At 35.5% G+C, this 14,356-nt stretch overlaps 1 protein-coding gene across 1 annotated transcript; it reads left to right on the forward strand.

The window, feature by feature from the left end:
* Positions 1-312: 312 nt before the first annotated feature.
* LOC103755004 (T-cell receptor-associated transmembrane adapter 1) lies at positions 313-11,849 on the forward strand. The gene is made up of 7 exons (XM_008920894.4): positions 313-412; positions 5,616-5,726; positions 5,786-5,788; positions 7,293-7,329; positions 8,485-8,546; positions 9,841-9,899; positions 11,061-11,849. The coding sequence occupies exons 2-7, from the start codon at positions 5,624-5,626 to the stop codon at positions 11,337-11,339; spliced, it is 543 nt and encodes a 180-aa protein (XP_008919142.3). The 5' UTR covers positions 313-412; positions 5,616-5,623; the 3' UTR covers positions 11,340-11,849.
* The last annotated feature ends 2,507 nt before the right edge of the window (positions 11,850-14,356 follow it).

Here is a 14,356-nt window from a genome sequence, read left to right on the forward strand (position 1 = left end):
TGAATTCAACACAACACCAAAACCAGGAAGACTTAAAGTATGGGTATCATATGAACATTACAAAAGTTTGTGTCACATAAATGGAACTAACAGTCCTGTAGATGTTCTTCTATGGCAAGACAGGTGGATAGTAAATACAAGTGCACATATAAATATTTTAATTCTCTCTTAGAGGCAAACACTGAAGGAGACTGTGAGTTTGCCAGTGAGCTTGCAAAAGCCCAAACCACATTTCCTGTTTGTAAGAAAGAAGGCGAAAGAAAAGACTGGAGGCCTTTAAGGTTGACGGCAACTCTAGAGGCAGATCCATGCTGCCAGGTCCAAAACAAAAGAGCATCCAAGATCTGTGAACAAAACTTGATTTCCTGTTGGACAAAGGGGAGGGGAGTGTTCCTAGAACCAACAAAAACAGGTAAGCCCTATCTTTTAGTTATAAAATTGTAAACAAAAGAGCAGTAAAACGACATTACGGTAGATTACCAGTCTTGCAAGAGGGTTGCTCAGGGTTTTAAATTCAAATTATTAATAACATCTTAAACTTTCATTAATTAAGGCTTGTTAATGAAGACTAAGCATTGGCATTAATTTTTTGTTGAAAGTACTTACTGTACTGCAGGTCTTCTTATTTCACAATGCACTGCTTCCCTTCTAAAGTATGAAGTTGATATTTTATAAAGCAATTAGTTATGCACTAATTAATTGCAGTTTAAGGAATCTTTACCAGGGAATTAATCTTATATTAAAAGCTCATGGAGGTGGAAGTATCTTTAACACTAATTTAATATTCATCAGTCTCTTAATGTTTTTTTTTCCCTAAGGGTCATTAGTACAAAATATTATTTATATCAACATTTAATTAGAAGGGGGTTGGAAAGACAGTTTTATCTCATCTTTGACAAATTTGCAGACAAAACCAACAGGAAACAAACCATTTTGAGTTCCAGATCATCATCTTAAATCTAGTAGTGATTAATGTATGAATGATGAATTGATACCATAGATGGCATGTGCAGCTGGATGGTATCTATATTCCTCACCTCACATTCCTTTTCAGTACAAAAACCTGGTAGAAGTATGCTATCCTTCTGTTATCCTCTGTGATGGATTCTCTAAACAAAATACATTAGAGCAAGAAAGAACGAAACGTAGTACTCCTGCTACCTATTCCTCCGTTGTTAAGAGGACAAACATGTAACAAGAATTGTTAAAACTGGCCCCTTTCCTCAAAGATAAGTACATGATTATGTCCACTCCTTTGAGTTGCATTAAATTGAACTGCAGAAATTCATCCAGGAAAGACTGGAATGTTTTGGAGACTTTTGTTTGTTTGGTAAGGGTTTTTTGTTTGCTTTTCCCCTCTCACACCCCTCCAGTTACAGTATAATGAACCCTGCAAAGAGAAAACCAAAGAACAAATAACCAACACTCTATTTATTACCATGTCTTGTCTCTGTTGGTGGAGAAAATTGTCAACAGATTTAAAAGAGAGAAAAAGCACACATAACTATGTATTCAGAAAGTCTTTTGCTCGCTCGTATTTTGTGGTGTGAATATGGTACCTTCAGTTTATAACAATGTAAAATGTACTAAAAGGAGGTAACCCCATCCCTAAAGTCAGAAAAGTAAAAACATCATTCAAATGAAGTAAATTACCTAAAGTAGATGTTCTATTTGGATGCAACTCCAAGTTTAACCTGCTTTCCAAATAGAAATGGAAGAACAGCAGCATAGGATTATATCAGTAATACTAGAAAAATTCCGATATTAGTTTTTCCAAATACTGTCATCTTTATAGTCATTAATATACTATTCCCTACTCACACATCCCAAATTCTTCTAACAATGAAACAAGAATTGTTGTCCTTCTTATAAAACCTTTGGCTATATGATCTTTTTTCTTTCACAGAGCAGCACAATACTTTAAGAATAGCTTTGATATTATTTCTTGTAACAAAATACCACCACTCTTACCTTTTCTTATTACAGATTATTGCAGAAAACTCTGATGGGATTTGAGTTTATCCTATTAGAATCATAGTGCACTATTCCCAAAGGAATAATTTTTCTATATGACTTTTTTCTGCAGAAAACAACATTTTTTAAAATATTCAAATTGATGGCTTGAGTGAGAATGCCCCTGAACACAGTTGCATGAGTTCTTTGGAATAACGATATACTATGCAAAAAATAACAATCCGCTTTTGCTACATGTGAGAATAGATTACATGAATGAGAATTAAAGTTAGAGAATAGAACAGAAGACACTATTTTCGGAATAGAATAAATAAAAAGACACTATTTTCAGAATGGAATGTAATTAGTCAAATAGACTTCTCTTTCTGCTTATTTCTCACTCACCATCCACAGTCTCCTTATCTTATTTTTTTCTTTAGCACAACCAGTTAACTGTGACAGGTTGCATCTGCTGTTATGCATATAGGGACAGCAGTGTAGTTATCTGTGGAAACAAGTAGTCCTTCACAGTTATTCAGCTTTCCTTCTACTGCTGCTGCTGTCAAACTAGTTGCTATTTAAATAGTTCAGTTATAAATGTAAATAACTACCATATTGGCAACAACTATAAGAACAAGAACACCTGGGAAAGACCTGGGAGTTGTATATCTGTAAAGCAAAGATATAAAATCAAAATTTACCATATTTTATATCTGGATAGTAAGATTACTTGAAACTGATATTAGAATGGCATAAAACGCTCAGAACTGCACACTTATGTCTCTGATCAAGGTCTTTACTATGGTTTTACAGGGTAAATTAAAACTGCTGTTGTTTCCACAATATAAGCAGTCTTGTCTGAAAACCAAATAGCTTGTATTGCAAAGAGAAAAAGTTAAAAAAAAAGAAGATATTGAAATCATGCATGTGTCTGTATACATTTTACTGCAACAGAAGCAGATGTTTGACTCAGTTGTGGAAAATAAATTTAAAAATAAACTAAGCAGTGTTCATCTAGGAAGAAATTTAAACGTTGTTTTCTTAGTCTCCCCATACCCATAAAGTTTTGTAAGTCACGCTTAAGAAAGAACTATAACTGTGAGATTTAAAACATTGATACGTTTTATTAGAAATCAAAGTTTCATGTCTTTGTTTTCCTAGAATGTTTTAAAGTTCTAGAGAAGTGGGATTGCTCAAATACTGTAGAAGTTAAAACTGAAAACTGAAAAGAGAAACAGTTTTTTCCAAACCTTACTATTTTCCAGATGATAATTCCAATTTAAATCAGAAGCTGAAATGGGAAAATAATACTTGTCATCAAAAAATGGGTTTCCTCCTCTACTTCAGTTAAGGACTGAAAACATTCAAATTGAAACTATGAGTTTTCCTTCTACCCTGGAAACATCAGGGAAAAATAGGACTCCTGAATAAGAAAGATAAATTACATCACTGTGTATCAAGTTAAAGGAACAACCTTAGACTGGAACTGTACTTTAGGTATCTGCTCACTGTTTTTATTCTAATGAATCACAGGCTTGTGGCTTCTATCACAGTTACACGTGCTTCCCTTCTCATTGCTTTTGCTCCCTGGTGAAAGAGTTTGTAGGAAAAGAAATAGAGAATGAACATAAGAAAAATGGAAAATGATTACATCAGAAAAGAAAAAAAGGACAGGAGAAGAACGAAGGATGAATGATTATTTAGGCACAACACTGAGACCTGAAATTTCTTGCCTTTGACAGACTTGTAGTTTTGGACAAGTCGTTTTGCACAAAGGATGCAAATGTTGAGTGACTAATTGTAGAGTAACCAGGTTCTAAACAATGCTGATTCTTGACGTATCTTGATAACATCTTCTCAATGTAGGACCTCCCTTTCTTTTAATTTCTTCTCTAAAAAACTGGAAAAATATACAGCTGCTTCATGGAGGTGGTGTTTCTCCTCATGAATATCTGTATCTCATTGCAAAAAAGTGCCTCTCAACGTGAAAAGGAGTATTGCAATGATAGAGAGCCCTCAAGTGGGAGAGCTTTGGGAGAACTTAAGTGGGAGAAAAGAAAGGAATGAAAACTGGATGTTTAGTTTAAAAGGAAGGATAAATGGCCACTGGAAGTACCAGGTGGAAAAACCAGTTACAAATCTGTCAGAAAGTCACAGCTTAGTTGCTCTGTTTTGTTCCTTTTAAAAGAGAAATCTGAAACCTGCATCCTAGAAGCCCATGTGGTTTGTGACTTTTTACTACCAAGGTTTATCTTATCTTGTTTCATCGTCATAAAAGCGTCTTGGGCTTGAAGTAAAACAAATCTAAAATAGTTTTTGCAACAGCATAATGAGGGAACAAAATCTGTAAGGAGAAGTTCTTAAGATGAGCTGGAGCTGGTCAGCCAAGGAAAAAAACTCTCTGTCCTCAGCAGGAGCAAATGCATTGCACCCATCCCTGGCCAGCAACATGGAAATGTGTATTCCTGTACTCCTTTGCCTCAGATTTCCTTTGAGAAGCAAACAAAATGTCAGCCTCCTGAAGGAATCCACGTATGTCCAAAACAACTGAGTGCGTTAAGGATCAGTATCATCCAATCCCTCCCTTTGACTGCTCTGCTCCAGTTAGCCTTTTTTATGCAGTAGAGGAGGTCATTAGTTTTGGGCACCAGACTTTATTTCAAACACTCCAAATCTGGTAGAACATGAGACATGCCTCAGGGGGAAAGCAAAGACACTAATTGCAAGCTCCTTTCACTCGTGTATTTGGCTCAGTGTTTCCTCTGTCGAGGAGGGTTTCACTGGCCAGTTACAGCAATGCTGAAAATTCTGGCCATTAGACTGTCACAAATAAGCTATTTTCTTCAGCATGGTTTGTGATGGAAAATTTGTATGAGCTAGATTGATCGAAGAATTAATTAAATGACAAATTAGATTCAGTGCATGAGAGTTCTTCCCTGTACTTATAACAGGACTCCAAGGAGAGGCAAGTTCAGTGCAAAAAGAAACTTTGTTCAATTAAATTGACCCACCTCTTGCAAGGTGATTTTCCAAGAGCTGTTTGGGCTTTTCTCTGCAGAACTTCTGGGGCGTTCACTGATTCCCAGCTGCTGCTTATCCTTTATCACCGCTTTCTCAAGCAAGAAAATGAGCACAAGTAAGGGGTTTTAATAGCAAGAAAACAATGCAAGAAAACAACCAAATTTTGATATTTTTCTGCAGGGATTTTTAAAACCATATGGTCTTAGCTATTATTCAGAGATATTTCCAGTGAATTTGTTTTGACTGAATTCAGAACTACACTAATGAACTCTAGAATTTAGCCAAAAATTTACTGCAAAGAGTAAGTTAAAGACAATTACAGAATTAATTTCAAAGCTACTCAGTAAAATTACTTTGTTCTTTATTAATTTATGATTTTTACTGTATCTTACAGGCAAACCAACAGCCCAGCCTTTGGCAGAATTCCTATGAAACAGTAGTTCTGCTAACAGCTTATTGATCTTGCTTTCTTATTATTTAGCATCTGGTTTTGATATTAATTATTCAGCTGATATGGCAATGGCTGTCACAGAGTAAACAACAAAATAGCAGCTTCAATTACAGAAAGCAAAAATCAACCAAGCACAAAGAATATGGTGAAACTATTAGACAACACAAATGATAAAATTATTTTCTTTCAGTTACAGAAATGGGCTGCCATTTTTCTGTCTGGGGAGTTTTGGCCTTCCTGAGTTTGGCTCTCATGGTTTCATTGACACTGAACATTTTACACTATTTGAAAAAGAAGAGAGGTAAGAAATGTTGTCTCTTTGTAAGGAATGGAGTTTCAATATTTAAATTGTCTGTACAGAAAGTCATCACTGCTCAGAGATTTCAAGCCAACAAATTGATTAGTTTGAAAAGTTTTCCTTTGGCAAGAATGATTCTAGTAGAGACCACGTGAGTTTTAAAAAATTTTAGGAGAGTCAGGTACGATTACAGAGTGATTGCTAACTGCACAATCCACTGCCACAAACAGCCACTCAAGCTCATTCTCTGAAGACAAGCCAACAGAACATGTACAAGGGGAAGAATTTAGTTCTGACTAAATTTTTATTTTGAAAGTATATTTTTAATACCTGTAATTTTATTTTTTTAAGTGTACTTTTCATATAATTGTTTATTATTTATCCCTCAATTTGAAAATTATTTTAAGTAGCTCCTCCCCAAATTCGTGAATGCTCATTAGAATTTCTGATTTCCTATATATTTTATGCTTAATTTGTTTATTTTGGAAAAATATTCTAATTGCTTTTCATCGTGGGATTCTAATGGAACTCTTAAACCAATGTGCCACTCAGAATAAGAAACTAATTTGTTTATGTTAGAAGGTGACTACAGTCATACTCCGGTTTTGGTTGAAATTATCTATGACTTTTTTGACAGAATTAATTATGCCAGTGGAACCTCTCCTATGCATACAATTCTGTTGTTAGGAAGTTGTACAATCCTCACCATTCCCTTAACACAGGGAAAACTGCACCTGTGCTGTACATGTATGGATGGGCAGGCAAACATTGGTGGCTTCAACTACACTAAATACACATACATACATAATCTACATAAACAGCAGGCCTGTGCTTATAAACTGAATTCACCAAGTGTAAGAGAATCAGAATATTAAAAGAGCTGCTGGAGCGTTTTTGGATGGGTGGGGGGAGGGGTGTGGGTTAGGCTCTTTAGGTTTATTTTGTATTTTAGGGCCACTATGCAGATGTTTCCTTGAGTTAAAAATCACAGTCATCTACAAAACTAACCTTGACCAAGGTTTAGGTTGGATTGGCTGATGCTGCACTGCTCATGGAATCGGAGCTCACTGTGGTAAGCAGATGATAGAAAGTCAGGCATTTCTGAGTTATGAATCAAGCTCTAGCAATAAACCTTTGTAGCCATCGCCCCTCTGCTTCATTTTCTTCATCTGTGTGGATCACAAGATATCTTTCAGAGATACAAGAACTAGTAAAATAAATACTCCTTCACTTTGTAATATAAGCACACGACGCACCTGCCTAGACAGAGAAAGAGATGAGGTAGACATAGAACGTGGAGGAAGAAAATGTGTTATAATACATTTTTGGGATATTGTAACCTAAAGCAGACTTTGCAGCCATAGCACAGGGTGTTAACACAAACATTTCTTGAATTAGACAAAAGTATTTGAGAAAAGTAGAGGGACAACTAAGAGCCAGAACTTTCAATTGTGGTCTCTAAACTGAAATCAAAATCATGTCTGCTGAGACAATTATCTGAAGTGTTCTAAAATAGCACATTTCATTTTCTTTTAACTTCTTTTTTTTTTTTTCAAACAAATTTTCCAGCTAAAATGCATAAAGACTACGAAGAGAACAATCCAAGGTAAGTCGGATAAAAAAAATTCTTTCTCTCAAGGGTGAAATAAGCAATAAATAATGACAGATGGCTTTGGAGGGATGACGTAGAAGAAAATTCAATATCTCTTGCAGTCTGCCTGGAAATGTTGGAGGGAATGGCTGTGGAAAAAAGTTTTCCAAAGAAAATCAGAAAAAAAAATTCATGTGGGAGGTACATCCTGCAGTCTTTTTATCAACAATGAAAAAATTGCATGCTAATACTATAATTTTGTCTGTTGAAGGGAGTGCAAGATACTGAACTAAACCACCATTTACTGTCACTTAACCTCAAAATCCCATAATAATTTAAAAGAACTCTCAGAAAACAATGATAAATTATAGTCTGATAGTTAATACTTCTGGAGTAATAAATTATTTATGTATTTACATTTCATAACCATCTTTTACAAATGATGCCCTAAAGCAATGAAACAGAAGTTGGGAAGTCTCTGTCTATTACTGCCTGTTTAGCTGAAAAATACCACTGAAGAAGCGGTGTTAGGTAGCATGGCTTCATTCCCTTGATGAGACACAGTATAGGGATGCAATAGAAAAAAGTGCTTCCCACTAACAATTCCCATTTTACAGACTTAGAAACATTTTCAAGGAACACCAGGTAATGAAACACAGCATACCATTAAAAATCCAAAGCTGAACTGTGCTTTGGTCTTCTCTGTTTGTGTTGACATAAAAGTGTGGACCTTTTAAGAACATCAACCCAAAAGACACATGCAGTGCTTTAGTTTGTATTGCAGAGTGGTCTCAGAGGACATGAACTGGGTTTCTTTCAGTGATCAGTAATATTTCTAGACCTACATGAAACAGTAGCTTACTAGTCTTGAGATAAGCTTTTTACTTACCTAAGCTACAGGAAAGAAGAGTTCAATTATTGGCTAGATAACAAATCTCTCTTCAGAATATGCACATTGCCATTGCCCCCTCCAGTATTTTTGGTCTTGTTTGTTAGATCACATACAATCTGCTATGGATATATATATATATACACATAAATATATATACACACACACATACACAATCTGAATATTGGTACATGTGCATTAAACGTTTATTAGAGTAGAATAGTGGGTCCTAAATAAAGCATATTCTGTGAATTAAAAGTATTTTTCCATTCCCCCTGTAGCTATGATGACTATCCCACAGAAGATTACCCAGTTTATGGCAATCTCAATCAAGATACTTTAGGTAAGATTTATTTTAGGAACATGTGTCTATTCAGTGGCTATAATAAATATAAGATTGAAAACTGACTGACCAACATATTTTGCATTTCTCAAATGCCAAGCTTGAGAATCTACATCTTTTCAATCATTAATATAATTAAAAATATTACCACCTACTTGGGATAGAAATGTAAACCATCATACTACATTACTATTTGTAAGAACAGATCTCATACTGAATTTTATTTTTTATGGTTCAAATGGTCCAGTTGAGCCAAATATCTCAAAACAAAGAGCTTGTATATATGTAAAGTTACACCAATTGAAAAAACAGCTTGATCCATGCATGTTAAAGCACTCTAAACCACACATTACTCATGGTCCAAAGCCAGTGTTCCCACAGAAACAGGTAGAAAAAAACACAAACCAGTTCTCTGCTGTAGCTATCCAAAGACCATCAGCAACATTGACAAATATGCTGAAGCCCAGTGGCTGAGTGTTGGGCAGACAGCTTTACTTTGCTTTACTGAGCTGAAGTTGATAATCCTTGGCAGAGAGATACCATAATAAAGGCAGTAATATCACATAACTGCAGCTAGAGCTAGATATGCTGAGACTATGTCTCTTGAAGTGCTTATGGTGTTAAAGCAGTATTTAAGTAATATGAACATAACTTTCTTGCAAGCCTTATTTGGGGTTAAGCAAAACTAAAGTACTGAGCTGCAGGAAAAAAATTAAAAAACCAAACCAAACACTTTCATACACGGTTTGCATAAATTTATCTAACTCAAATGGATCGACATCATAAAAGTCTGAAAAATGTAAGGAAGTAATCTGCTTTACTGATGGCTAAAATGAGATATGAAATAAGAAAATAACTTGCACCAAATTTACAGAAAACTGGAAGTAAATTCAGGAATAGAATTTAATCACCAGCTGCTGCAAGTCACAGCCCCTTTCTCAGCCAAAGAAAGGCTGCCTATGCTGAAAAATACATCAGTATGTGGTTACCCTTAAATTGCAAGAAGTCTTCCTAGCACTCTAAAATGATGCCCACTTAGTGAATAATGAGAAACCTCCCACCCATGAACAGAAAATGATTTTCATTTCCACAGTATGTGTCTGAATTTCTTAGCTATTTGTCTGTCTATACCTAGAGGGAGAGATCTGTGTGTGATTTCAAAACAAAACAAACTTCTACCAAAGAAAACTGGGGGAAGTGAGTTCTGTAATGGAGAGGATCTGCTGATCTGACCTTTTAAGACTCAGTAATATAACTTAATATATTAACATTTTTCTACTTTGATAAGTTACAGAAGAATGTTGTTATGAGCAGATGAAGTCCCAACCTCAAAGGCCAGTTAACCAGCCACAGGTATTTTTAATTTTAATTTTGCATTTCTGAATTAGGGTGATGTGGTCTGTCTCAGAGTTCCTGTGTTTATCCCATGACAAAAATCTTGACACTATCACAAAGATTACCATGCATTATTGTTTCAGTTCACCAAGGTATTTCAGCACAGACTTGACCCTTCAATCTGAATCATTAATGTACAAGCAGGAAAATTATGGACAGCTCCAGTCCATGCATATGGCATGATAAAGTTCTGTCACAGGCATGCAGATCAGGTTGAATTAAATCTGCATCTACTGCCATGGCTTATGAAAAGAATTAATTTTATTTATTTGTGATATCAAACTGAAAACACAAGCTGTATCACATGATACTCATGAATTTGAGTGGCTCTCTCCTGTCCAGCACAAAATCTATATGCTTTAACACTTGAAAATAGAAAACAACTGTTTTCTATTGATTTGTATTTTGTTGAGATACCTAAGAGCATGCAAGCTTCAACTGAAATTTGCCTGTAGTTGAAGCATTCCCAGCAGCAATTTCCTTAGTTCCATGCATTTCACTAGGATCAATTTCCAGCCTCTCTCTCAGGATATTTCCAGCAGGTAAAAATATCTTTTCTAATCTAGACATTCGTTTTCATTAACTTCATGAAAACAGAATAATCTATGAAAATTCCAATGTCAATAGTCATTGACAGTTTGGTTTGAAAAACAGAGAAGCAGGGAAAAGATACAAAAGACATACATTTTGCACTGGAAATGAGATCATCTATATGGATGAGAATCATCCAACTTCGGTATTCTGCAGAGGCAAAGCCTGTGAATAATATTGCTAACAACTGGATTCTAACTAAACAAAAGTGAGAAGAGAAACAGATCTAATCATATCTTGCATCCCAAAGAACTTGGACTGATTTCATAACCTACCCTTCTTCCCAACGAGAATCTTTCCTATGATACCTTGAAGAATTTTTCCTTATGGGCCATTTACCATTAGGTTATGTTGATGTGTTTTCTAGGCTCCCATGTCTTAATTGTTTGTACTTTTAATGGCTTGTTTTACAGCTAGTTTGGGCATATTTCAGCCACTATTATGATTACAGTGTAGACATACTCATAGTCTTACATATAATTTTAAAGCAAGGATAACTACTGAATGTTAAAGTGAATTTCCTTTCAGGTGGAGTCTGCCAGTCAAATGTGTTATGCCTCACTTGATCACAGTGTCAAGGGAAAACGCAGAAAACCAAGGAGAAAGAAAGATCCCTCATTAGAGGAAGATGAAGAAGAAAGATCACCTAACCCCACCATGATGGCTTCCAAAGCAAGCATTTACCTCAATAGTGAGCAGCTGGCTGCTGAAAACACAGCAAAAGTAGAAGCCATTCATGATGATCCCATAAGGTTAATGGGCTTGATCCATAAGCAAAAGGAGAGAATATCTGAAGTGGCTTCCTGAACTAAAAATGTAATCATAAAGTGAGATGTGCTTTTTCATTCTGGAGGAACAGTGAATGACTAGAGATTGTCAAACTGCCAAACTGTCGTACCAAACAATGATTTAAAATGGGTAAGTGTTCCAAAGTGTCTTCCAAGCATATTTAAGGACTAAGCAAGAAATAAGTATAGGTCCAGACTGCCACTTTGAAGGATCTGCCCTTCTGAGGACAATTTGAAAGAGTTGTGGAATCTGGTATTGCAGCATTCACGTGGTATTGATCCCAGTAAAAATTAATCCTATGTTTTAAACAACCATCAGCTTTCAAACAGTCCCAAAAGACCCACTAATGGTCTGTAGAGCTTTAGCAGAGTACAACGATTCTATATAGTTTTATCAATACTTCTGAAAGGAAATTTTTTTCATGCTTGCACACTTAGTGATTTAGTTGTTTCACCAGTTAAAAACTGATCTGCTGTTCCACATCGTGTACTTTCCTGCTGTGACTGGTTTATGGTAATAATGCAATCTATCTAAAGATAATTGGAGAATAATTTAACAGTTTGTTTAAAGTAGTAATTGTACATTTCATGAGATTTAACAGTATCTTTATATACCTTCAGTTTCCCTTAGCAATACCACAATTAGTCTCAAATCTCAACTCCTCTACTAAATGCAATATTGTATCAAACTGTATTCAAGAGTCCACAAAGATATTATCAAATTATCTGTAAAAATAAATATCCTAGTGAGGATTTCTTCCTTCTAAAACTCTATGTTATGTTTACATTCCTATTGGGTTTTACATTGCTATTCTTACTCTTTTACAAAAGCAAAAAGAGCTTCTCATTTCCCCAAACAATTCACTTACTGTGTGCACATTCATCTTAAGACTTTAAACTCATTAAATGGTAAGTTTTATAGAGTGGGGATCTCTTTTTATATTCCAGGAGTCATTAAGTAGTTTTATCAGAAAACGGTGAGGCAGGTTGATGTAATATGCCTACCTCTAGGTGTCAGACAGTTCTGTCTTCTCAAAAATAAAGGATACTAGTGCCTTTAACATCCACACAGAGCACCATGTCAAGGAGCTTCCAACTCTCAAGCACATACAGAACTCTGCAAGTGTTTCAGGTCCTGAAAACAAACAAACAAAACAAACAAAAGGCCCATAGAAGCCCAACACCTCTTCTAAAAGCAGAAGTGGATGGACACATCCAGCAATGAGCCACACTTATGAAGAAGAAAATCAGTATAAAGCAAAATCAATATAAAAGAAATAAGTTCTTTGACAGCCTGGTTAACATTCAGTTTTGTTCATAGTTAAGGGTCCTACATAACAAGCTGTAACTCCTATGCAAAACCAAAAGGAAGGGGCCAAGCCCTGCAGCCAAAGCTGCCCCAGTGTCATTGCCAATCTTGTGCTAGCATTTCCTTTTGTGTGCTGAAATCAACACAGTATGTTTCGCTGTTACATCCCAGAAAAAAGGCAGACTTGGAATGAAAGTAACTGTGTTATCACAGTCTTAGCCCAGCTACCACTGGATAGGCAGAAACAAGTAGTGTTGAAGAATCCACAAAAACCACTTTAATGGAGAAGCAGATTAAACGATGGCCCTAAGGTCCTGTGGGGGAAAGGAGGAAGACAAATCCAAAGCCAAATATCTAAAGCTAAATATCAGTGCATGAAACACTCACTTAATTTGATTAGATTGGAAGGAGTTATATTTTGTTCCATAGTAGGAACTAAATAAGTAATAATACATATCTCAACATATGCTTACTTAGACTCACATCAAAATAGTTTGAATAACAATAATATGCAAAATATTCACATAAAGAGTTTTAACGCATCAGTGAGATGCAACTCTTGATTATGTCTTGAATTCACAAGTTAAAGAACTTACATTAATTAACTAAACTCAACCTGCCATTTCAATCTGATCATCAGTTTAACAGAAATGAAGTACACACTTCTCTCGTTGAGTGTAAATGTAGCAGTAAGTCCACCTCATGGGATTTAGGTAAATCTAGTTTCCTCTATCTCAGTCTCAATTCTTTAGTCCAGCTCTGCATTTATGCTAATTTTCATCAGCTGCTTTCTCTTGCAATGTACCTTGTTAATAGAGCAGGGCATTCTTGTAAATATTCTCCTTCAGTATATCCTTCCTCTCCACATTTAATCACTGCTTCCATTAAATGACTGACTGTTGCTTACAGACACTCTACTTCAGGATAATCTTTAGTGGCTTATCAACTGTTTCCAAGGCACTTTTAATGTTGTCACATTCAGATTTAGCTTTATTTCTCCAGCTCTTTAACCTTCATCTGCTTAAGTAAGCAACTGAATGACCTAATTTTTTTAATGACTTCTGGGATACTTTTTCAAATGACTACTGAATTCTTACATGAAAGAACATGTTCAATATTGCTCCATCTTCAATCCGTCAGAGAAAGACTGACATAAAGTATCATATACTAGTTAAATTCTTTATGTATAAAGGAAGTTTCAACTAATTACAACAAAATAAGAAAAGGTTGCGCTAGGTGTAGGTTTATACCCTGTATATGTTGTATAAACGAGCTTACCTTTCTAACTGGGTGAGCCTTCATTAAAGTTGCTGGGTAGAATTCCTATCTACAGTCAGAACATGTCCAAAATCCAACTCCAGTCTCTCAGTACTGGTGTATGAAGAAATACTGGGAAACAATCACCTCAACTAATTCAAGGAGAAGGTAGGGAATAAAGCATATTTCCTACAGTGCATCCATGTCTGAATAGAAAGAAAAATGAGCCACAAAAGCATTTCTAAAAGAAAATCTTTTGTTGATGTTGTTGAAGAAAACATAATATCCAAATTATGAGGGAATATAGACCATTTATGCACATTGCAGAAGTTCTTACTGCAGAGAAAACCTCACTGAAGCTGGCTTCTTGTGCCATGCAAGAACAGTACTTAAGATAATAGGAGTTTGATTTTAAGAGCTAACACAAAACACTACTGTGTGCCCAGAAATGAAGCCAAAGGAAAACAATT

This window comes from Manacus vitellinus, unplaced genomic scaffold, assembly GCF_001715985.3.
Source record: "Manacus vitellinus isolate BGI_N305 unplaced genomic scaffold, ASM171598v3 scaffold_34_pilon, whole genome shotgun sequence".
Taxonomy (NCBI): Eukaryota; Metazoa; Chordata; class Aves; order Passeriformes; family Pipridae; genus Manacus; species Manacus vitellinus.